This window comes from Sinocyclocheilus grahami, unplaced genomic scaffold (assembly GCF_001515645.1).
Source record: "Sinocyclocheilus grahami isolate Dianchi unplaced genomic scaffold, SAMN03320097.WGS_v1.1 scaffold1225.1, whole genome shotgun sequence".
NCBI lineage: Eukaryota > Metazoa > Chordata > Actinopteri > Cypriniformes > Cyprinidae > Sinocyclocheilus > Sinocyclocheilus grahami.
In genome coordinates this window covers 360,324-386,646 of record NW_015506404.1, presented here as the reverse complement: position 1 = coordinate 386,646, position 26,323 = coordinate 360,324, and the positions used below count along the sequence as shown (strand labels likewise).

Below are 26,323 nucleotides of genomic sequence, written 5' to 3'. Positions count from 1 at the left end.
ATATATATATATATGTGTTTGACCCTGGAGCACAAGAGCAGTGTTAAGTCGCTGGGGTATATTTGTAGCGATAGCCAACAATACAGTGAATGGGTCAAAATGATCGATTTTTCTTTTATGCCAAAAGAAAAATTAGGATATTAAGTAAAGTTCATGTTCCATGAAGATATTTTGTAAATTTCCTACTGTAAATATATCAAAACTTAATGTTTGATTAGTAATATGCATTGCTAAGAACTTCATTTGGACAACTTTAAAGATGATTTTCTCAATATTTAGATTTTTTTGCACCCTCAGATTCCAGATTTTCAAATAGTTGTATCTCGGCCAAATATTGTCCTGTCATAACAAACTATACATCAATGGAAAGCTTATTTATTCAGATTTCGGATTATGTATAAATCCCATTTTCGAGAAATTGACCCTTATGACTGGTTTTGTGGTTCAGGGTCACATACTGTATATATATACATATACATATATAGTACAAATATTTAGTAAATAGTACATATATATTTATACTGTATATAAATAAATGTATATATATTTTTTCATTATACATTTTTTATTATGTATGAATTAGGTTTTTGATAACACAAGCAACATATTTCCCACCAGATTTCTCTTTGAGCAATTGACAAAACAATAATTATCATGTTTCCTTTGTGCAGCCTGAGGATGTGAGAGAGACCTTGGAGAAAGTGCGTGAGATGGAGCACAGCTACGGTCACTTGTTCGATGCGGTCATCACAAACACTGAGCAGGAGAAGAGCGTCTCTGAGCTGCTGAGACTCATTGACAAACTGGACATCGAGCCGCAGTGGGTTCCTTCAGACTGGGTCAGCTAAAAACACTTTCAGTTCAGAAGAAATTATGTGTTTTCTGTGTTGAAGGCTCGAAATGTTCTGATGATGAGCCACAAGCAGTATGTTTGAAATGGCCTGCCAGTACTACTCGTTCTATTACTGCAGTTTGCATGTTGTGCACAGTATGCTAACCTTTTATGTGTGTGTCCGCTTGTTAAAGGAATAGTTCACCCCAAAATGAAAATTTCCTCACCCTCAGGTTATCCAAGATGTAGATGAGTTTGTTTCTTCATCAGGTTTGTAGAAATGTAGCATTGCATCAGTGTCTCAGCAATGGATGCTCTGCAGTGAATGGGTGCCGTCAGAATGAGAGTCCAAACAGCTGATAAACACATCACAATAATCCACAAGTAATCCACACCACTCCAGTCCATCAGTTAATGTCTTGTGAAGCGAAAAGCTGCGTGTTTGTAAGAAACGAATCTATCATCAATACGTTTTTAAGTTCAAAACATTGTTTCTGGCTAAAATATGAGTCCATAATCCATAATAACGATTCCTCCAGTGAAAAAGTGATCTGGTCTGAATCAGGAGAGAAATTTTCAGATGAGTTTTTATCAGCTGTTTGGACTCTCATTCTGACGGCACCCATTCACTGCAGAGCATCCATCGGTGAGCAAGTGATGCAATGCTACATTTCTCCAAATCTGATGCAGAAACAAACACATCTACATCTCAGATGGCCTGAGGGTGAGCGAATTTTTCAGCAAATTTTCATTTTTGGGTGAAATATTCTTTTAAACATACTAATTCATGAGAATCCATAAATTACATTTATGTATTCACATAAATATAGTATGCTGTACATCCCGCACAGTATGCAGTACACTATTTTTCCATTCCAAAGAAGCCTAAGATGCTGCAGTATATGTTCTATAAGATTTGTGGAGATTTCTGCAATATTGTTTTATTACAGTATTTTGTGTTTGTAGTATTCGACCTCCAACATTTCCATACCTGTAAAAAAAATTAAAAAGAAAAGAAAAATTCGAAACATAGTCGCATATCTTCAAAATATTTCCTCAGCATGGAGGATATTTGAGAGCAGTTTCATATAGCTTTAAGTCCATTTCCATGTTCTTATAGTAAGGTGATGTATTACACATTAATGACACACATCTACATCTCAGATGGCCTGAGGGTGAGCGAATTTTTCAGCAAATTTTCATTTTTGGGTGAAATATTCTTTTAAACATACTAATTCATGAGAATCCATAAATTACATTTATGTATTCACATAAATATAGTATGCTGTACATCCCGCACAGTATGCAGTACACTATTTTTCCATTCCAAAGAAGCCTAAGATGCTGCAGTATATGTTCTATAAGATTTGTGGAGATTTCTGCAATATTGTTTTATTACAGTATTTTGTGTTTGTAGTATTCGACCTCCAACATTTCCATACCTGTAAAAAAAATTTAAAAAGAAAAGAAAAATTCGAAACATAGTCGCATATCTTCAAAATATTTCCTCAGCATGGAGGATATTTGAGAGCAGTTTCGTATAGCTTTAAGTCCATTTCCATGTTCTTATAGTAAGGTGATGTATTACACATTAATGACGTTGTTGAAATGTAAAACTTGTTGAATATATAATTTGACAATACCTAAATCAAAACGTTAAAATAAAATGTTAAAATTGTTTTTCATTAAAAAAGTTAAATGGTGTAATGGTATGCGACGCTTGATATTTTGAGTGCAAAACCACTGAAGCGACTCTTTATTTCTTGCTTTAATTCTTTTTGCAATGAAATGTAGTGAATATGTGAATTTGATTTTTTTTTTTGTACATTTTAATATAATATTGTTTGATATAATGCAGCATTTACTTTATATGGAAGCCCTTTCTGCCACTGGATACCTCAATTCTTTTTTTTTCTCACAATTGATTTTTTTGTTTTTGTCAATTTTAATTACACAATTCTGACTTTTTTTTCTCACAATTTTGAGTTTATATATCACAATTGTGATATTAAAAACCTGCTATTACCTTTATATTTTTAATCCTGTGGCAGAAACAAGCTTTCAAAACCTTCAGCTGATTTGAAAAAGTTTATAATCAACATGCGTTTGCAACCCATTTGAAGTCTACAATGTGAAATACTGAAAGGCTAGGAAATCTCAGCACTTCAACAGTGTACATCACACAAAAAAGAATCAACAGAAAAATGACCATTTTCAACATTTATTGAAATTAAATTCACAGGAAGTGAAATCTGGGTACACATTTGCACTGAGAACAAACATCTGGGCATGTGGAAGAATCTGGGCTGAGGTTCGGTAAGGATTGTGTCAACACTGAACAGTTTCTGCAAAAACTCAGAGAAGTTTGGTACGTCACAGAATATTCTCCGTTATCACACACTAGCTAACCGTTTGAACACGCATGCAATAAGACTGGAGCGTGGCATGATCATTTGAATTCATTTGACAGCTTTTCTTTTCTGTTCAAACATAAAAAATCCTTGCACTTTAAACAGTTTCTGGATACACATTTTTACAGCGTCTGTGATATATGTTCTATTCGCCTAAACAAAAAAACGTGACAGAGCACCAACATACACACAAAACAAGAGCTTCCTCTTTTCATGTGAAGCTCGGCCTTACAGGCACAAAGCATAAATATGACGTGGTTCATTCAAACAGCAGGTCCTCGTCGGCCTCTTCGTTTAGCATGTTCATGGGCTCTGAGATCGGCCCCAGTGCCGCCAAACGCTGGGCGATCTCCTTCTCCGTCCTCTCACGGTGCTGCTTCTTCTTCTCCTGGATCTTCTTGAGCCTGCGATGGCAAAACGGGAGGATCAAGGCTTGGTGGATATTCTGAATATCTGATTTTGGACTGTATTAATATATATATATTCTATTCATTTATATAATGTTAATATCTAATTTCATTTGAACTGCCAAAAACATTCTATGTCTCCACGGGTGCTTAAAAAGCCTTCGATTTGAGGTCACAGAAATCTCTAAAAATGGTGTAACGAAAGTCTAAATGATCATTTTAAGAGATCTTAAAATTGGGGATGGAAAAACAGGAATCACAATGCTGCCTAATGTGATCAACTGCTAAACAAATTGTATTAATTACACTTGAATGCTTTGCCTTTCCAAGGCAAATCACTATCATTAACATGCATTTATGACAAGTGATTACTTATGATAAATTATGAATTTATTTGATGATGTTTCTATTGATAGATGTTGCAGATAGTTGTTACAGTACACATTATTGCCCTCCTCTTCTGAAAGAGCAGCTGGAAGTAGTAAGACAAAGACCTTTCAAAATAAGAGTCCTGGTGCATTTTGGGATTGTTTATCAAGGAACGAATAAGAACATTACTTAACATGTTTAATATATAGATTTACCAGTATCAGCACAATAATCTGGTTATTACCATTCTTTAAACAAATTATTATTGTATCGGCAAACTCCAATAACAGTCTCTTTCTAATACCTATTGATTTTTTTGCTACATAAGTCAATATCATATATGTGACACTGGTCTCAAGTCGCTGGGGTATATTTGTAGCAATTGCCAAAAATACATTGTATGGGTCAAAATTTATTTTTCTTTTATGCCAAAAATCATTAGGATATTAAATCATGTTCCGTGAAGATATTTTGTAAATTTCCTACTGTAAATATATCAAAACTTAATTTTTGATTAGTAATATGCATTGCTAAGAACTTCATTTGAACAACTTTAAAGATGATTTTCTCAATATTTAGATTTTTTTGCACCCTCAGATTCCAGAATTTCAAATAGTTGTATCTCGGCCAAATATTGTCCTATTCTAACAAACCATACATCAATGGAAAGCTTATTTATTCAGCTTTGATCTATAAATTTCAATAAAAAAAAAAATGGACCCTTATTTCTTTAAGGGTCTTTAATTGACCTGAAACTTATTTCAACTAGTTGACAAGGCAATATTTCTTACTTTCATTTAGTTTAAATACTAAAATAACTGAAATACATAAAACGTAGTTTATTTAAATAAATAAAAAATATAGATATAATTTAAAGATAATGTCAAAAACACACCAAAATGACTAAAACTTTGATTGCAATTAAAATGAAAACAAAATATAAACTCATTTGAAACTACAATAGTATCTTGATATTAAAATAACACTGATATAGCCAAAGCAATGCATGTTTGAAACAGAAGCATGCTACATTGTCGTCACATGATGCTGCTCTATTGCACTACGGTCTCACCGGTAGAATTCCTCTCGCTCCCGTTCATCCAGCTCAGTAATGATGTACGTGAGCGTGCGCTCGATCCTGGGAATAATCACTGAGAGGAAAAACATAAGAGCGTCATGTTATAGTGCTTTTAAAGTGCCCCTATTATGGATTTTTGAAAATAACCTTTCAAGCAGTGTGTAACACAGCTCTAATTGAGAGAAAACATCCTGCAAAGTTCTAAATCTGAAAGTGCACCGTGTATAAAGTTATTGTCTCTCAAAAGAAAGAGTGGACTCTGAATCACTGAAACGAGTCGTTTTTAAAACGAATCACAAGTCGTTTCATGTTGACGTCAACATGAAACATTAGCATATTGCCCGTCCACTTGTTGATCTTTTCCGGTTGGTCTGAATGAAAATGCGAATTCATTCTTTGCCACTAGGTGGCGCTTTTGGAGCAGTAAAATAGCGATTTCCCCGGTAACGCTGTACACAAAGCAGCACTGCGCTCACAAACGCTGCTTTATCAGGCATTACAGGCGAGATGAAATGAAAATGAGACCAATCGGACCAATCACCGCAGATTAGCGTCACGCAAAGGAGGGCTTTGGAAAAATTAATCATTGAGCGAATCGTCTAGGAGTCGTTGAGCAAATAAGGTAAAAATAAATGCATGTTATAAGACAATGAAAGTGTTTATTGACCTTGCATGCATGTCAACCTGTTGTTGGAGACGCCCAAAACCAAAATATGAACATTCATTACATATAATAGGGGCACTTTAAAAGAAGCCTGAAGGTTCATTCTCTTCAGAGGTGGCTGTGAGATCTCACCGTGCTCGATGGCGTTCACACGGCGGTTTGTGATCTTGATGGCCTCGTCCAGCGTCACAAAAGAGGTCTGTATGTGAATGAATCACATAAGACATTGATTAACAATGTTCTACATCAAAAAATGAAGATTTTTACATTTTCTTTTGTGGATATGGATACAAATATTCATACCTGCAGTGAGGCCAGCTCTACAAGAAGCTCGACGGCTTTGGCGTAGTTCCTCTTGAGCCGAGACAGCTGCTCTCCACCTCTGGCCAGCCCAGTGAGCTCATAACCTGCAGAGAAGAAAAAATGATGATGTGTTCAAATGATCTTCAGTATTATGCTTTTTCACAGGTATTTGCTATTACCCTCAGGCCATCCAAGATGCAGATGAGTTTGTTTCTTCATCAGATTTGGAGAAATGTAGCATTGCATCACTTTCTCAGCAATGGATCCTCTGCAGTGAATGGGTGCCGTCAGAATGAGAGTCCAAACAGCGATTAAAAAGTAATCCACACCACTCCAGACCATCAGTTAATGTCTTATGAAGCCAAAAGATGCATGTTTGTAAGAAACGAATCCATCTTTAAGATGGTTTTCACTTCAAACCGTTGCTTCCAGCTAAAATACGAGTCTATAATCTACAATAACACTTCCTCCAGTGAAAAAGTGGTCTGGTCTGAATCAAGAGAGAAATCTGCACAGGTCAAGCACTGTTTACAAGCCAAAACAGCTCTAAACAAATATGTGGCTGGATTTTGATGTGAGAGAGACAACATGAGATGGACTTTCACTGGAGGAAGCGTTATTATGGAATTATATTTTAGCCAGAAGTTCAAATGCATTAATAATGGCAAACACGCAGTTTTCATCTGAATAGATGTTAACTGATGGACTGGAGTGGATTACTTGTGATGTTTTTATCAGCTGTTTGGACTCTCGTTCTGACGGCACCCATTCACTACAGAGCATCCATTGATGAGACACTGATGCAATGCTACATTTCTCCAAACCTGATGAAGACACAAACTCATCCTAATCTTGGATGGCCTGAGGGTGAATGCATTTTAATTTTTGGCTGAACTATTGAAGAGAACAGGATTCTTACTGTCTCCTCCCTCCTGGTAATGCTCAAACACCGGTAGAGTAACTCCTGAGAACAAACACAGGTGACACTCATGATGAGGTGAGCAACTACAGAAGAAATCTGCCAGTTTTGTTGTTACTAAAAATGATTTAGCTAGCGAACCTGCAACATTGTCCTTTTTTGCTCTGACCTTCACCTGGGCCTTGTTCACGTTCTGAATGACCGTAGTACTTGATGGGACAGAATTCAAACACATCGAGTGAGATCTGCTATCCGATTCTTCCCGTGATGCATCATATCTATGAAAAACTGAACTACCTGAAGTCACCAGCAGCAAATTTGGCCTCAGCTAATGAAAAGGCGGCTTCTCTCATCACCTCTCCCATCAGCGTCTTAGTCTGAAAAATTAAAAGTCACATCGTTGTTAAAAAGACACAAAAAAGTACTTTGAAAATAATATGAAATAAAAAAATAAGCGACAAACAAAGTCAACATGTCTAACAAATAAACATGTCTAAAATAAAAGCATAGGTATGGTGTTAAACCTCAATGATTTTTCGAAGAATCTGCCGAAATCGCATGGACAGAGCATCAGCTTTCTTCTTCAGCAAATTCCGGCCAGTTTGAGCTCCTTTCAGTCGAGCTTTCATAATGGTCTGAGCCCTGATGCAACACACAATAACACATAACAAACCAACAGCAATAAACGTACACAGGCCATGAATATAAAGGGAGATTTATGACTATTTAATAATGCAATTCTCATATAGTTACATTTTTGGTCATACTGACTATGCATATGTACTTTAGCATATATTTTATTATTCTAATGTGATTATTTATTGTTCTTATAGGTTACAACCACTATATACACTATGTATTTCTGTTCAGTATCTCTCAGTTCTGGTCAGTAGTAGTAGAGGGCTCACATGACTGTGAATAATATCACTTCCTCTTCTGAGTCCACTTAAAATGACTGCAAGATTTAGTTTCAAAACACATCTTGAATATTGTCATCCATCATATCGAGTTATACATTTAATACTCTACAGACGAAATGTAGCTGCGTAATAATATATTGACAACATTGGCAAATATGATATGCGTGTTTATATATTTAATTTGCTTTGGATAAAAGCGTCTGATAAATGACTAATATTGTCAAAAACATAAAATACATCATATATTTAAAATGCGTACATCTACAATTCAGCTACATCAAAACACAATATATATACAAATATTAAAGATATTTTATTAACTATTTGTGTAAAACAATGTACATTTAGCATAATGCAGAAGCTTTCTATGACTCTTTATCTCTGATCAAGTCATAAAAGCTAGAGGATGCACGACTCCGGCGCATTCAGTGTCATCTTAGTTCGTGCTTTGAGATTGTAACTGCTTTCTAAAAGCATAAACTGCTCAAATATGTTTATAGCAAATGCTGTCACTCATGCACGATTGAAAATAATGAATCTGTTTTGGCCGAATACTCACATTCTAGAGGGGAAAACGTCGATTCGATCTTTTCCGGACATCTTTCGTCTTTATTGAAACGCTGTATCAAACTACTGAGACGCTTTGCTGTTGAAATCGTCGAATAAATCGTTTAAATATAGTGCGAGTTTATTTAATATCACGATTAAATGACTATAACACCATCGCTGTGACCCTAGCTACAGGACGCAGGATTTGATCAGCTGACTGGAGGTCATGTGATTCCTTCTGAACGCAGCGATTGGTCAGCGTCAATTCCGTACGTGGTGGGATTCACATTTCAAAATAACGGTCAACAGTAATGACGGTAAAGCAATTTAGTTCGGTTTCCCTCCAAATAATTTGCACTTATTTAATTGATTTCGCTTGGTGTTGAATTTATTTATTTTTATTTATTATTTTTATTTTTTTGGCTTGAAGAACTTTTTGACGGTGTTTGGTCTGCTAACGGTACATCCGTGTGTACATCGGAGGATATAAGATGATTTTTATTTTATTTTTTAAAACGGAACGACCGTAAGAAACAATACGTATTCTTTATTCTTTATATCTAATCTGTTTTATAGTTAAAATCTCCTCCTAAAAATATGCATAAGTGACTTTTATTTTGAAGTGTGGTTGACAGCGTTCTTGAAGCAGCATCCCTGTTGTGTTCACTGGTCGGGGCAACTAACGCTCGCAGAAAACGACCGTTTCTAGAGATTTAAAGGGTTTAAAGTGAGCCGATTGTGACACCTGTCAGGTGGGACTGAGTTCACTTTACGTCCGTGCTAGTTTGGCTCATGTTGAGCTGGTTTTGGGGATGATATGAGGGTTTTAATGGCTGCTGTCAAACGACATGTACCGCACGCGCGCATGTACTCTGCACTGATGAACAGATCAATAAATAGATGAATAGATGCCCGAACAGATAGATAGATAATGTACTTTTTGATATCTTCAGCGAAATTAATATTTATACATTGTGTAGTTTATGTGAACAGTGCAACATTCATCAGAAAATTACACGTTATGCAATATACAAGATATCAAAAAAAAATAAAAAATAATAATAATACACTGTTTACAATATACAGAAAACTGTAGACCTGGAAAAATTACTTGTGATGTTTTTATCAGCTGTTTGGACTCTCGTTCTGACGGCACCCATTCACTACAGAGCATCCATTGATGAGACACTGATGCAATGCTACATTTCTCCAAATCTGATGAAGACACAAACTCATCCTAATCTTGGATGGCCTGAGGGTGAATGCATTTTAATTTTTGGCTGAACTATTGAAGAGAACAGGATTCTTACTGTCTCCTCCCTCCTGGTAATGCTCAAACACCGGTAGAGTAACTCCTGAGAACAAACACAGGTGACACTCATGATGAGGTGAGCAACTACAGAAGAAATCTGCCAGTTTTGTTGTTACTAAAAATGATTTAGCTAGCGAACCTGCAACATTGTCCTTTTTTGCTCTGACCTTCACCTGGGCCTTGTTCACGTTCTGAATGACCGTAGTACTTGATGGGACAGAATTCAAACACATCGAGTGAGATCTGCTATCCGATTCTTCCCGTGATGCATCATATCTATGAAAAACTGAACTACCTGAAGTCACCAGCAGCAAATTTGGCCTCAGCTAATGAAAAGGCGGCTTCTCTCATCACCTCTCCCATCAGCGTCTTAGTCTGAAAAATTAAAAGTCACATCGTTGTTAAAAAGACACAAAAAAGTACTTTGAAAATAATATGAAATAAAAAAATAAGCGACAAACAAAGTCAACATGTCTAACAAATAAACATGTCTAAAATAAAAGCATAGGTATGGTGTTAAACCTCAATGATTTTTCGAAGAATCTGCCGAAATCGCATGGACAGAGCATCAGCTTTCTTCTTCAGCAAATTCCGGCCAGTTTGAGCTCCTTTCAGTCGAGCTTTCATAATGGTCTGAGCCCTGATGCAACACACAATAACACATAACAAACCAACAGCAATAAACGTACACAGGCCATGAATATAAAGGGAGATTTATGACTATTTAATAATGCAATTCTCATATAGTTACATTTTTGGTCATACTGACTATGCATATGTACTTTAGCATATATTTTATTATTCTAATGTGATTATTTATTGTTCTTATAGGTTACAACCACTATATACACTATGTATTTCTGTTCAGTATCTCTCAGTTCTGGTCAGTAGACTGCTGGGCAGTAAAGGGCTCACATGACTGTGAATAATATCACTTCCTCTTCTGAGTCCACTTAAAATGACTGCAAGATTTAGTTTCAAAACACATCTTGAATATTATCATCCATCATATCGAGTTATACATTTAATACTCTACAGACGAAATGTAGCTGCGTAATAATATATTGACAACATTGGCAAATATGATATGCGTGTTTATATATTTAATTTGCTTTGGATAAAAGCGTCTGATAAATGACTAATATTGTCAAAAACATAAAATACATCATATATTTAAAATGCGTACATCTACAATTCAGCTACATCAAAACACAATATATATACAAATATTAAAGATATTTTATTAACTATTTGTGTAAAACAATGTACATTTAGCATAATGCAGAAGCTTTCTATGACTCTTTATCTCTGATCAAGTCATAAAAGCTAGAGGATGCACGACTCCGGCGCATTCAGTGTCATCTTAGTTCGTGCTTTGAGATTGTAACTGCTTTCTAAAAGCATAAACTGCTCAAATATGTTTATAGCAAATGCTGTCACTCATGCACGATTGAAAATAATGAATCTGTTTTGGCCGAATACTCACATTCTAGAGGGGAAAACGTCGATTCGATCTTTTCCGGACATCTTTCGTCTTTATTGAAACGCTGTATCAAACTACTGAGACGCTTTGCTGTTGAAATCGTCGAATAAATCGTTTAAATATAGTGCGAGTTTATTTAATATCACGATTAAATGACTATAACACCATCGCTGTGACCCTAGCTACAGGACGCAGGATTTGATCAGCTGACTGGAGGTCATGTGATTCCTTCTGAACGCAGCGATTGGTCAGCGTCAATTCCGTACGTGGTGGGATTCACATTTCAAAATAACGGTCAACAGTAATGACGGTAAAGCAATTTAGTTCGGTTTCCCTCCAAATAATTTGCACTTATTTAATTGATTTCGCTTGGTGTTGAATTTATTTATTTTTATTTATTATTTTTATTTTTATTTTTTTGGCTTGAAGAACTTTTTGACGGTGTTTGGTCTGCTAACGGTACATCCGTGTGTACATCGGAGGATATAAGATGATTTTTATTTTATTTTTTAAAACGGAACGACCGTAAGAAACAATACGTATTCTTTATTCTTTATATCTAATCTGTTTTATAGTTAAAATCTCCTCCTAAAAATATGCATAAGTGACTTTTATTTTGAAGTGTGGTTGACAGCGTTCTTGAAGCAGCATCCCTGTTGTGTTCACTGGTCGGGGCAACTAACGCTCGCAGAAAACGACCGTTTCTAGAGATTTAAAGGGTTTAAAGTGAGCCGATTGTGACACCTGTCAGGTGGGACTGAGTTCACTTTACGTCCGTGCTAGTTTGGCTCATGTTGAGCTGGTTTTGGGGATGATATGAGGGTTTTAATGGCTGCTGTCAAACGACATGTACCGCACGCGCGCATGTACTCTGCACTGATGAACAGATCAATAAATAGATGAATAGATGCCCGAACAGATAGATAGATAATGTACTTTTTGATATCTTCAGCGAAATTAATATTTATACATTGTGTAGTTTATGTGAACAGTGCAACATTCATCAGAAAATTACACGTTATGCAATATACAAGATATCAAAAAAAAATAAAAAATAATAATAATACACTGTTTACAATATACAGAAAACTGTAGACCTGGAAAAAAAAAGTCTGGGGAAAATTAAATAAATAAATAATAGGCATAAGATTAAAATAAATAATACAATGATATTGAGATGAAAATAATAATCACATTTTTAAAATACAAATAATACAACTGATTAAAATGTAAAAAAACAAATACAAATATATAACGTATAAATGATACATTTAATAAATATGTTGAAATAAAATAACGCACAGTATTGTACTATATTGAGCAGTGTTATTCTAACGTAATTATTTGTATTATTATTTTAAAGAAGTTTTTATTTTTGTTTATATTTTATTTATTATTTAGTATATTTGTTGTGTGTTTTGTTAGTTTTAGTAGTTTGTTTTATATATATATATATATAGTTATTTTTTGTTATTTTAATAGTGAGTAGCAAAGATATTTTTTGAATTATTTAAAAAAAAAAACTTGATACAAACTAAATATTTTCTAAGTCATATTTAGAATATAAATGTAATTTTTACAGTATAAATTGGTTCTTTATACATGAAAACATATAGCTGCCCTCACATCAGAATGATCGTACTTGGGTTTGTGTGGCATCTAAAAGATTTACTTTTTTATTATTATTTTTTTATTATTAAAAAAAACAAACAAAGTTTAGCTTTCTACAAACCTTATTCTATCTACTTGTTTTTCTTTGTGTGTGTGTGTATGTGTGTGTGTGTGTGTGTGTATGTGTGTGTGTACAATATATATATATACACACCTTGCTACGTGTACTGTGTTAGGCTAACCAAGACTTGTCATTTGCACTTATATATTGTTGCTCTTTTGTTAGTTTTAACTGCTTTTATTGTCCTCATTTGTAAGTCGCTTTGGATAAAAGCATCTGCTAAATGACTAAATAAAAAAAAAAAAAATAATAAAAAAAGATTGAAAAGCATTTGATTACGTATCTAATAGGACTAATGGAAAAAAAATCAGATGTCAGATCTGAAAAAGATGAATGCTGTTAGTCTTGTGCTCAATAAAGAATTAGTTGAAATAAAATAACGCACAGTATTGTACTATATTGAGCAGTGTTATTCTAACGTAATTATTTGTATTATTATTTTAAAGAAGTTTTTATTTTTGTTTATATTTTATTTATTATTTAGTATATTTGTTGTGTGTTTTGTTAGTTTTAGTAGTTTGTTTTATATATATATATATATAGTTATTTTTTGTTATTTTAATAGTGAGTAGCAAAGATATTTTTTGAATTATTTAAAAAAAAAAACTTGATACAAACTAAATATTTTCTAAGTCATATTTAGAATATAAATGTAATTTTTACAGTATAAATTGGTTCTTTATACATGAAAACATATAGCTGCCCTCACATCAGAATGATCGTACTTGGGTTTGTGTGGCATCTAAAAGATTTACTTTTTTATTATTATTTTTTTATTATTAAAAAAAACAAACAAAGTTTAGCTTTCTATTTTTTCTATTCTATCTACTTGTTTTTCTTTGTGTGTGTGTGTATGTGTGTGTGTGTGTGTGTGTATGTGTGTGTGTGTGTGTGTGTATGTGTGTGTGTGTGTGTGTGTATGTGTGTGTGTGTGTGTGTGTATGTGTGTGTGTGTGTGTGTGTATGTGTGTGTGTGTGTGTACTTGTTTTTCTTTGTGTGTGTGTGTATGTGTGTGTGTGTGTGTGTGTATGTGTGTGTGTACAATATATATATATATACACACCTTGCTACGTGTACTGTGTTAGGCTAACCAAGACTTGTCATTTGCACTTATATATTGTTGCTCTTTTGTTAGTTTTGACTGCTTTTATTGTCCTCATTTGTAAGTCGCTTTGGATAAAAGCATCTGCTAAATGACTAAATAAAAAATAAATAAATAATAAAAAAAGATTGAAAAGCATTTGATTACGTATCTAATAGGACTAATGGAAAAAAAATCAGATGTCAGATCTGAAAAAGATGAATGCTGTTAGTCTTGTGCTAAATAAAGAATTACTAGTCGTCACCTGCATTGGTTTGATATGGTCTCATTGTATATTTTGAACAAGCTTTTGTCTTCAAAGTCACATAAAAGACCAAAAAAAAGTACATTTCAAAAACCTGAAATTTAAAAAAAATTGTTATTTTGAAAATAATTTGAAATTAAATCAATAAAAATAATTTACAAAAAAACAAATATATATGCAAGTCAAGACATAAAGTAAATAAAAGCGTAGGACTGATGTTGTGCATGTATTGTGTTGCGTAGAGATGCCGGGCCTCAGCTGTAGGTTTTATCAGCACCGCTTCCCCGAGGTGGAGGATGTGGTGATGGTGAACGTGCGCTCCATCGCTGAGATGGGTGCGTATGTCAGTCTGCTGGAGTACAACAACATCGAGGGCATGATCCTGCTGAGCGAACTGTCCCGCAGACGCATCCGCTCCATCAACAAACTCATCCGCATCGGACGCAACGAATGTGTGGTGGTCATCAGAGTGGACAAAGAGAAGGGTGAGCATCAATGCAGAGACAGAGAGAGAGAGAGAGAGAGAGAGGTTCAGTCAGGGTCAGAATCAGACATTCACTTCTCCATTCAGGAATTTGTTGATTTTATCATTACTTTATTAATTGTATCTGTGTTGTCTTTAATGTCAGATACCATTCACTTAAATCGATCAGAACTCTTTAAACTGTTACCAATAACAACAAACTTCAAAAACAATACATACATACACTACCATTCAAACATTTTAAATAAGATTTTTTATTTATGCATTTATTTTTTGAGAAAGGAATTAATTCTTTTATTCAGCAAGGATGCATTAAATGGATCAAAAGTGACGGTAAAGACATTTATGTTACAACATTTTCTATTTCAGATAAATGCTGTTCTTTTGTAAACTTTCTATTCATCTGTGAATCCTGAAAACTAAAATGTGTCACGGTTTTCACCAAAAATAGTCACTGTTTTCAACATGATTATGTTGTCAAGTTTCAACATAATCAGAGATGTTTCTTGAGCAGCAAATCAGCATATTAACATGATTTCTGAAGATCGTATGACACTGAAGACTGGAGGAATGATGCTGAATATTCAGCTGCGCATCACAGGAATAAATTACATTTGACTATATATTCATATCAAAAACTGTTATTTTAAATTGTAATAATATTGCACAATATTACTTTGAAATATTCCAAACTCCAAACTTTTGTTTAAATATGATGTATATATATAACTTTGTAAAAAAAAAAGTCTCTCAGATCTATTGAGCACTTTTATGAAGCAGAGCTTTTCATAATTTTTTTAAATGTTTTTTTTCCTTTTGATTTTTCCTTATACTGTATCCTTTTTAAATGTATTTTAAGTTTCAGAGAACCAAAAACTATAGAATAATTACACAAATCAACTGTTTACAAATTCTGTTATATCAGTTATACTTTAAAAAAAAACACAAAACTCATATGGCTGCAATACATCATTATTATCGATTATGATGAGAGAATTTGTGAGCACACAGAATTCAGCCAGTGAACACACACACTCAACAAAACATTTTAAGCGCTGAAGACTTTAAATGCATCTGATTGGCTCGTTTTCAGTGCTGACCAATCTAAACAGTGCATTGGGATCAAAAGTGACGGTAAAGACATTTATGTTACAACATTTTCTATTTCAGATAAATGCTGTTCTTTTGTAAACTTTCTATTCATCTGTGAATCCTGAAAACTAAAATGTGTCACGGTTTTCACCAAAAATAGTCACTGTTTTCAACATGATTATGTTGTCAAGTTTCAACATAATCAGAGATGTTTCTTGAGCAGCAAATCAGCATATTAACATGATTTCTGAAGATCGTATGACACTGAAGACTGGAGGAATGATGCTGAATATTCAGCTGCGCATCACAGGAATAAATTACAGTTTAATATATATTCATATCAAAAACTGTTATTTTAAATTGTAATAATATTGCACAATATTACTTTGAAATATTCCAAACTTTTGTTTAAATATGATGTATATATATAACTTTGTAAAAAAAAAAGTCTCTCAGATCTATTGAGCACTTTTATGAAGCAGAGTTTTTCATAATTTTTTTAAATGTTTTTTTTCCTTTTGATTTTTCCTTATACTGTATCCTTTTTAAATGTATTTTAAGTTTCAGAGAACCAAAAGCTATAGAATAATTACACAAATCAACTGTTTACAAATTCTGTTATATCAGTTATACTTTAAAAAAAACACAAAACTCATATGGCTGCAATACATCATTATTATCGATTATGATGAGAGAATTTGTGAGCACACAGAATTCAGCCAGTGAACACACACACTCAACAAAACATTTTAAGCGCTGAAGACTTTAAATGCATCTGATTGGCTCGTTTTCAGTGCTGACCAATCTAAACAGTGCATTGTCATCGAAGGCATTTACAAAGGCATCGCTTCATTATAAATGAAGCCACCGTTCATTTCCAGCCCTGGTTTTACATTTGACCATTTTCATGTTTTTCTTCTTTAGGATACATTGATTTGTCCAAGAGAAGAGTGTCTCCGGAAGAAGCCATCAAGTGTGAGGATAAATTCACCAAATCTAAAACCGTGAGTATGCATATTGAAAATGGAAGTAAAAGGCAATGTTTTGTGGTTTGATGTTGTGGTTGTTGTGCTGCAGGTGTACAGTATTTTACGGCATGTGGCTGAAGTCTTGGAGTACACTAAAGACGAACAGCTGGAGAGTTTGTTCCAGCGAACCGCTTGGGTGTTTGACGAGAAATACAAGAAACCCGGTTACGGCGCCTATGACGTCTTCAAACAGGCCGTGTCGTGAGTGTTCAACACAGATGCAAACTCCTCAACTTTCACTGACAACTCACTTTTTTGAGATCAAAACAGGTCACCTGTAAGATTTGCTTAGATCCAATGAGAAAGTGTTTTTTACCTTGTGTCTTATAAGGGTAAATAAAGAACTGGGGCCGGTTGCAGACTGGTTATAACTTTTTTTGTTCAGTTATGAAAGATTGGTAGATTGGTCTTCTTTGTATTGGGAAAGTAAGACTGATAACCACTTGGGAATTGCTAGGAAGTTTTGTATAGTATTTTCTTTACCCTTTACTTCAAAAACTATGTCAAAAAAGGGTAATATTTCATGTATTTGAGGTCTGAGATGTGGGAACGGTGAAGAGAGAGTGTGTGTTGGTTGGTTGGTTAGTGGGTTGGGTGTGTGGGTGTGTGTGTGTGTGTGTGTGTGTGTGTGTGTGAGTGACTGTGTGTGTGAATGAGTGAGTGAGTGAGTGTGTGAGTGAGTGAGTGACTGACTGACTGACTAACTGACTGAGTGTGTGAGTGACTGAGTGAGTGACTGTGTGAATGAGTGTGTGAGTGACTGACTGAATGAGTGTGTGAGTGACTGAGTGACTGTGTGTGTGAATGAGTGTGTGTGTGTGAGTGAGTGACTGAGTGGGTGACTGTGTGTGTGAATGAGTGTGTGAGTGAGTGAGTGAGTGAGTGAGTGAGTGACTGACTGAGTGAGTGAGTGTGTGAGTGACTGAGTGAGTGAGTGTGAGTGAGTGACTGTGTGTGTGAATGAGTATGTGAGTGACTGACTGAGTGAGTAAGTGTGTGAGTGACTGTGTGTGAATGAGTGTGTGAGTGAGTGACTGACTGACTGAGTGAGTGAGTGTGTGTGTGTGTGTGAGTGAATGACTGTGTGTGTGAATGAGTGTGTGTGTGTGAGTGAGTGACTGAGTGATTGACTGTGTGTGTGAATGAGTGTGTGAGTGAGTGAGTGACTGACTGAGTGAGTGAGTGTGTGTGACTGACTGACTGAGTGAATGTGTGTGTGTGTGTGAGTGAGTGACTGACTGAATGAGTGTGTGAGTGACTGAGTGAGTGACTGTGTATGAATGAGTGTGTGAGTGTGTGAGTGAGTGAGTGACTGAGTGGGTGACTGTGTGTGAATGAGTGTGTGAGTGACTGACTGACTGAGTGTGAGTGTGTGAGTGAGTGACTGTGTGTGTGAATGAGTGTGTGAGTGACTGACTAAAAATAATATCTGGTGTCTGAATCATTTTTGGTTTGACTATATATACATGCATACAATTAATAATAAATATTAGTAAAATGTGACCCTGGACCACAAAACCAGTCATAAGGGTCAATTTTTTTAAATTGAGATGTATACCTCATCTGAAAGCTGAATAAATCAGCTTTCCATTGATGTATGGTTTGTTAGGATAGGACAATATTTGGCTGAGATACAACTATTTGAAAATCTGGAATCTGAGGGTGCAAAAAAATCTAAATATTGAGAAAATCATCTTTAAAGTTGTCCAAATGAAGTTCTTAGCAATGCATATTGCTAATCAAAAATTAAGTTTTAATATATTTACGGTAAGAAATTTACAAAATATCTTCATGGAACATGAATATCCTAATGATTTTTGGCATAAAAGAAAAATCGATAATTTTGACTCGTACAATGTTTTTTTTTGGCCATTGCTACAAATATCCCCCAGCGACTTAACACTGCTTTTGTGCTCCAGGGTCACATATTAGTACATAAAAATATTCAAATAAATACAAATTAATTAAAATAACAGTAATAATAATACAAATAAATAAAAAATGATAAAAAAAATTAAAAATGGATTAAAATGAATAAATACATGGTACCAATTATAAATAATAATTATATATATGTTTTCATTCTTTCAGATCCATTGAACACTCTGTGAAGCAATGCTTTCTTAAACTATATATCTTTTTCATTTAAAAAAAAATAAAAGCATAGTGCAGTACTATAGCGAGTAGAAAAAACCCAACGCAGTATATAAGCACATTTCAGGTATTTGCTCTGATTGTGTGTTTGTCTTCAGCCGAAAGTGGTGACGGACACAGACGAGACAGAACTGCAGCGGCAGCTGGAGCGTCTGGAGCGAGAGAACGCAGAGGTGGACGGCGATGACGACGCTGAGGAGATGGAGGCCAAAACAGACGAGTAGATCAACAAGTGCTTCAGATGCTACAAACATTCTAACGCTGATTTCTGAACCCTTCACTACTCTGATCAATCTTAACATTTGTGCTGATTCAGCGATCTGCTGGTGATTTTCTGTGAAGTAAAACCTGTTTCTCAATCTCAATCAAATTCTGGAAAGTTGTTGGAAGTTTTGTATTATTTAGCATCTGTATTTACATATTGACATGCTGCAAAGCTACTGTAAAATAATATTTGAAAGTATGTATTGTGAGTGAAAATTCTGCTCAAAATATCTAACAGAAAACATACTTGAGTGAAAGAAAGAAAGTACAACTTTACATTGTACTTAAGCGTTAAAAAATATAAAACGGCAAAAATAACCTTTTTTTAATATATTATAGTAAAATAATTTATATTAAAATGTTTTCAAATACAGTATTTAAATGTTTTGTCAGACAGACACAAGCAAGATTTGGTTGAGGAGAAAGGGGGAAAAAAACTAAATTTCTTTGGTTTGGTTGTTTTTCCCAGCAAATATTTATGTGAATATAGAACAGAATGTAAATAACTTGAATAATATTAATTGCTTGACAGCCCAATTATTATTAAATTACAGTTATTAGTGCATAATGTATATTAATGTTCATTTAAACTTATTTTACTTCAAAACATTGTAAGTACTGCAACCTTTTCCAGTTCTTTTCAGTGTAATAATTTACTAAAACTAAGACCATAAAAAAATTATTACTTGGAATAAATATTAACAAATAAAATTGTGTATGTATATATGTATATATTAGTGCTGTCAAACGATTAATCGCATCCAGAATAAAAGTTTTTGTTTATGTAATGTGTGTACTGTATATTTATGTATACACACACACACATACAGTATATATTTTGAAAATATTTACGTGTATTTATATAATTTATATTATATGTAAATATATTTCATATATAAAATATATATTTTTCTGAAATACATGCATGTGTATTTATATATACTTAAATATACACAGTACATATACATACGTAAACAAATCTTTTATTTTGGATGTGATTAATCATGACTAATTGACAGAACTAATATGTATATATGTGTGTATATACACCAGGGTTTCTGCAGACTTGAACACGTTAAATTTAAGACCTTTTTAATACCACCTTATAATAAATTTAAGACCTAAACCTGTAATGAAAATACACATTTTATTACATACATATGTAATATTTAATGTGTATAAATTAAAAAGAAAACAAAATATCAATACTGTAATAAATGGTATTTATTACTACGATATACAGTGAACTTTAAGTTCAAGTTAAATAAAAATGAGAACAGTTGCTTTAGCAATTAGTTGAAATAGTATGTATATATATATATAAGCAACTGTTCTCATTTTTATTTAACTTGAACTTAAACTGATATAAAATGTAATATAGAGACATTAAAAATAATGACAAAAGGAAATATATATATATATATATAAAAAAATCTGGCAAATATTGACCCGAATTACTTAAAGTACTACAAATGTTTCCAGTGCTTTTCAGGATTATTATGGTTTAATAAAACCATAATCTTTTCTCATTTATGATGAACTTGAACATAAAACTAATAAACATTAATAAAAAGTATATATATAGACATTAAAAAAAACTTCTAAATGCTACTTTATAATCCAAATCAAAATGGGAAATACAAAAAAAACAACAAAAAAAAACTATACCAAATAATGATTTCAGGTCAAAAGAAGTAATTTTCTTTGAAAACGTAAAATAAATGAATTCACTTGCGTAAAATACAAATAATTCCAAAATAAGTGCACTAATTAAGCACTTTACACCCTGAAAATAACCCATGGAAAGTTAATATTCAATATTAAATATTAATTTTACCGTTGCATTTGGTCTGTTGCAAAGAAACGTATGGACTGACGCACAGCTTCAAAGTTGAAATCAGGACACATTAAAAAGCACACAATGATTTTACTAAAAAAAGAAAAGAATCACTTTTATTCAAAACACATCCACTGATAAGTACAAAAACAAAGACGATCAATCGTTGTGATGTTAATCAGTTTAGCGAGAGCTTCTGAACGGAGTCGCTTTAGTTTTAGTGAAACAACTGGGGAAAACGCTTTGGTTCGGTTGGTGAGTGCGACCAAAAGAAGAGAAACGGTAAAATCACAACCCAGACGAGATTGGCAATCATTACAGTAACAATTTACAACGGCTTCCTCAGAAAGAAGCGCCAAGCGGCCGAGACGAAGCTCCGCTGAAGACGGATTCAACAGGAAGGCCCTGAGAAATCAAACCTCTTCCTCTCGGCACTCGTCGCTGGCGGTCTGAAGGGCGTCTGGGACGTGAGAAATCAAACGGCTCAGTGTGTGTTGACTCCAAAGGTCGGAAATGGTCGAGTTTCCCAAGTTGTTTTGAAACCTAGACGAGCTGTTCCCGGCCCAAACGGGAAGTAAAAAGCAAAGTTCATCGGCGTTCGGTGCTTGTTCATTTCCCCAGGCCGATCTTCTTGGCTTCGGTTTCGTAAATCAATAACCTCCACATTTTAACTATGAAGACCTCGGCCTCTTCGTCCAGCACCTGAGGAGACGAAGATGAAGAGTTCAGATGCTGTAGCTGTGGAAATACAACTTCAAAATCGGTGCAAAAGACCAAACTTACCATCGCAACATCATCCAAGATGCCTTGAGGTGTGCTGTGGGCCATTACCTGAGAACAAACAGAGATTGCTACTGAGATTTAAATCTATTACAGCATTTAATGAGTACGCCCTGAATTAAAAGTGTTATTTGTTATTCAGAAAAAATGTGAATAAATATTCAAATACAGTATTCAAATAAATTATTTCATTATAAATTGATCAAACAAATGGATAAATATATTAAAATATTCAAAAAAAAATTTTTTTTACTTTATTCATTAATAAAAAATAAAATATTATTTGAATTGTTTCATTATTTTTTGTTAATTTTATTCATATAAAATAACATGACAAAATTAATAAAAATACTAGTTTTTGATAATTTTCTTTTACAAAATTAATAAAAATAATAATTTAAACATGATTTGAATGTCAATTCATTTGTCAATTTATAAAATTAATTGACTATTTTTGTTTAATACATTTTTTTAAATTATTTAAAAAAAAATAATGAAATAATTTATTTAAATAGATTTGTCCATTTCTTTTTTATTAATAAAAAAAAGTTTTTAAAAATCATTTATATCAGCGCTCAGCCTCGAATGAAGAAACCTGATAAAACGTCTAACCTTGGTGCAAACAAAGTCAACTAATGTGGCTTCCTCTTCACCAATGTACTCTACGATCTTCTTATTGATCCACGGTCGAATACGCTTCTCCATAAGGGTCTGTGAATATTCAGTAACATGAGTTATACATTAAACACAGCTCAAGAATTAAGAAGAAAAACCCACAAACATTATTATTAATACAATTTTCTTTTGTGTTTTAATTTTAACAGTAAACTGTTGCACTCCACTTTGATTACCAAAAAAATGTAAGGAATTGTTCCATTTTCATTTGATTACACACACAAAAAAATCATTTAGAAGTTGTTTTATGCCTTATGATTACCAGTTTTTGATAATATTATATATTTGATAATTAGATAAAAATTGTAAATTCAGGAAAACTACGAGACAACATAGAATTTCTGAAAAAATAAAAGATTTCATAGAGCCCTATTATATATACAAAAAAGTTAACTATTAAGCTGTTAAAGATTTATAAATTCAATTGATTAGACACGGCTATTTGATAATTAAAAAATATTTTTTTTAGGGACCTAAAACTTCAAAATGATTGAAACTTTAAAACTTCTAAAACCTGTTAAACTTTTAATAAACTGAATTTTTTTTATAAAATGTTGTTAAATTGTATAATTTTCATAGGGTCTTATTATTGTTATAATTTTAATAAAATATTAAAGGGTTAGTTCACCCAAAAATGAAATTGGTCCACGTTTCACTCGCCCTCGAGATCTGAAAGAAGAAAGTCACATACACCTAGGATGCCTTGAGGGCGAGTAAAACATGGGCTAATTTCATTTTTGGGTGAACTAACCCTTTACGTTGTTGAAGTCTTATGAACTCAATTAACTATGCATGATTTTTAATTACTAAAATTAGAAAAATTACACTGTTGGTAAATTGTAAAATTTACTAACATTATTTAATTATTAAAACAAAATACAGAAAAAAATAAAACCGAATATGGGAAAATATAAAACAGAACTAAAATAAAAAAGTGGATTAATGAGGTGGATTTGCGAGGGCTCTGGAGCGCCACTCTCACCGTGTCGACGACGGACCAGTCGAGAGGGTAGTTGAAGAGCTCTGGTTTAGCCGTGGGGATCTTCTCGATCAGACTCTTGATGTGTTTGCGCTTCTCTTCTGTATTGACTCCTTTGCCGCCGGCTGCCGCGCTCACATCTGCTCCCTTCTCCTCATCCTCGTAGTCTAAAGGCACCAGCTTCCTCTTCCGAGGCGCCTCGTCCACTTCGTCGTCATCAAAGCGGTTGAAGACGCTCTCCACCGCCAGCTTCTTCCGCTTGGCTACGCTGGGCTGTCCTGGGCTACCGGCTGAACCTTGTGACGGGATAAAGACAAACGTTTCCTACTGAAAACTGAGCCAAATATCACTAAGAACCAATTTTATTTCTTATATGATATATATTGTTATATAAATATTTATTTGTCATTACATAATGAAAATAAAATTATTCATTTAAATGCTATACTTCTATTTATTTACATTAATAAAAAATAATGAAAAAATAATAATGTCTTTTTTTTTTTTTTAAATACAATAGTTGAATATTTATCCATTTATTTTTTATTAATAAAAAAATAAGAATTTGTTTAGATAGTATATTTGCATACATCTACGAATTTAGATTTCATAAAAATAAATTTAAAAAATAAATACTATACTTGCATATATTTATCTTTTTAATTTTCAATAGAAAAAATACATTAAAATAACTCATTTAAATACTATATTTTAATATATATATATCAATGTATTTTTCATTTATAAAATAAATGTATAAAAAATAATTTTATTTATATAATTAAATTTATAAATATAAAATTTGTATTAATAATTGATCATTTATTATTTTAATTTTCATTAATAATTTAAATACCAAATTTAAATAGATTTATAGTTATTCTTAATGAACGAATAACTATAAATCTATTTAAATTTGGTATTTAAATTAATGAAAATTAAAATAATAAATGATCAATTATTAATACAAATTTTATATTTATAAATTTAATTATATAAATAAAATTATTTTTTATACATTTATTTTATAAATGAAAAATACATTGATATATATATATTAAAATATAGTATTTAAATGAGTTATTTTAATGTATTTTTTCTATTGAAAATTAAAAAGATAAATATATGCAAGTATAGTATTTATTTTTTAAATTTATTTTTATATATATATATATATATATATATATATATATATATATATATATATACACACACTATAATATTTATCAATTTATTTTTCATAAAAAATTATTTTAAAAAGGAAGATAAAATAATTCCTTTTGGATATATTAATAACTTTAATTTTTATGAGAAAAATAAATAAAAAGAATTCCTCAAAAATACCATATTTAAACATATTAATTTATTTTTCATTAATTTATAAAAAAAATATTAAAAATTAATTCATTTAAATATTATACTTGAATATATTTATCATTTTAATTTTGAATATATTTTAAATTTATATTTTTCATTTGATTAAAATATATTTAAATGCTTCAAGTGCAATTAAATAAATGAATATGAATATTTGAAGTATATTTGCAAAACAGAAGAGAGAGTAACTCAACTCGATTGTGCGATTGTATTTGTTATTGGCCATAACATCCTGATTGGAAACCTGTCTCAACTCAAACTCACCTAGTTTGAGGCTGAGGCCGATCTTGGGCCGGTTCTCCTCCTGGAGCGGGATCTCGGGCGGAGAGTTCTCATGAGGGATGATGATGCCGCAGGGCGACTCTTCTCCGGGCGTGTCGGGCGTGGCGTTTCCGCTGGCTGAGGACACTGAGGGGGCGGCCACGATGGGCCGCATGGTGGGTTTGAGGCAGGGTTTCACCTCCTCTTCGTCCTCTAGCTCCTCCCCTTCCTCTACATCATCGTCAGAGGGGACATGAGACTTGCGCCGCTCTCTCTCCCGGCCTCGGTCGCGCTCTTCTCGAGAGGGCTTGTGCTCTCTCTCCTCCTCGGGCTCGGGCTTCACGGGCGGCTGCCGCAAACGCTCTGCCTCTTCCTCCATCTGACGAACACAAAAGCAGAAGATGTGAAACAGAAGAGCGCAAAACACTGAGCACTTTGCTTCCGGGAGTACTAAGGTTTTAAGCCACGAAACACCGCTCAGCACTGAGATTAATCACAATACACACTTTCATTTAAAACAAGTATTCGAAAAACAGAAGACAAAAACAGTCCCATGACACACTGCAAATGAGATAAGCGAGAAAAAAAAATGTATAATAATAAAATACTGACTCAGTTATTATGAATAAAATATATATAAAAATTAATAATGTTAATGAAATACAATTATTTAAATAATAAAATTTAAATATTAGATTTACCAATTTATTTTTCATTCATTAAAATAATTAAGATTCATTTAAATACTACACTTGATTAAAAAAATTATAATTAGTAACAAATGACTAATAATTTAAATCAAATATTACTCATTTAAATACAATATGAATATTTTTATAATTTATAAAGCAATTAATAAAATTGAAACGCTATACTTGAATATTAAATTTTTCATTAATAACAAATGATTAATAAAATAATTAAGGAAATATTGTAACTCATTTCAACACTTCACTTGAATATATTTAATTTATTATTCAATAATACAAAATAAAAAAAAAATAATGAAAATATAATTCCTTTAAATACTACACTTGAATATATTTAATATTCTATTTATATTTAT

The 26,323-nt window shown here is 32.9% G+C and overlaps 4 protein-coding genes across 9 annotated transcripts in view; 2 read left to right on the top strand and 2 right to left on the bottom strand.

Annotated features, from left to right (window-relative positions):
* The window catches only part of LOC107568213 (MAGUK p55 subfamily member 5-A-like), a 34,392-nt gene extending 33,319 nt beyond the window's left edge, over positions 1-1,073 (top strand). For all 5 annotated transcript variants that reach the window (XM_016254144.1, XM_016254147.1, XM_016254146.1 and 2 more), the window contains one exon: positions 672-1,073. In XM_016254144.1, the coding sequence (XP_016109630.1) occupies positions 672-848 (177 nt within the window). In that variant the 3' untranslated portion in view covers positions 849-1,073. The remainder of the gene's footprint in view (positions 1-671) is intronic.
* Positions 1,074-3,037: 1,964 nt separating this feature from the next.
* On the bottom strand, positions 3,038-11,483 carry LOC107568214 (V-type proton ATPase subunit D). Of its 2 annotated transcripts, none has more exons than XM_016254149.1 (9): positions 11,251-11,483; positions 10,287-10,404; positions 10,060-10,139; positions 9,904-9,971; positions 9,763-9,807; positions 6,065-6,168; positions 5,894-5,960; positions 5,092-5,170; positions 3,038-3,647 (listed from the first exon to the last, which is right to left on the bottom strand). In XM_016254149.1, exons 1-9 carry the CDS (start codon positions 11,289-11,291, stop codon positions 3,503-3,505), a joined length of 747 nt encoding a protein of 248 aa, XP_016109635.1. In that variant the 5' UTR covers positions 11,292-11,483; the 3' UTR covers positions 3,038-3,502. The 2 variants fall into 2 exon arrangements, with proteins under 2 accessions (XP_016109635.1, XP_016109634.1); XM_016254148.1 differs by lacking the exons at positions 9,763-9,807; positions 9,904-9,971; positions 10,060-10,139; positions 10,287-10,404; positions 11,251-11,483 and adding exons at positions 6,984-7,028; positions 7,125-7,192; positions 7,281-7,360; positions 7,508-7,625; positions 8,463-8,694.
* A 402-nt stretch (positions 11,484-11,885) lies between these two features.
* On the top strand, positions 11,886-19,652 carry LOC107568209 (eukaryotic translation initiation factor 2 subunit 1-like). The gene is made up of 5 exons (XM_016254137.1): positions 11,886-11,998; positions 14,569-14,811; positions 16,827-16,906; positions 16,980-17,131; positions 19,173-19,652. The coding sequence occupies exons 2-5, from the start codon at positions 14,571-14,573 to the stop codon at positions 19,306-19,308; spliced, it is 609 nt and encodes a 202-aa protein (XP_016109623.1). The 5' UTR covers positions 11,886-11,998; positions 14,569-14,570; the 3' UTR covers positions 19,309-19,652.
* Positions 19,653-21,282: 1,630 nt separating this feature from the next.
* The window catches only part of LOC107568207 (RNA-binding protein 25-like), a 16,203-nt gene continuing 11,162 nt past the window's right edge, over positions 21,283-26,323 (bottom strand). Inside the window, exons 11-14 of the mRNA XM_016254136.1 lie at positions 23,623-23,915; positions 22,578-22,676; positions 21,969-22,016; positions 21,283-21,887 (exon numbers count right to left, since the gene is read on the bottom strand). Coding sequence (XP_016109622.1) covers positions 21,795-21,887; positions 21,969-22,016; positions 22,578-22,676; positions 23,623-23,915 — 533 coding nt within the window. The 3' untranslated portion in view covers positions 21,283-21,794. The remainder of the gene's footprint in view (positions 21,888-21,968; positions 22,017-22,577; positions 22,677-23,622; positions 23,916-26,323) is intronic.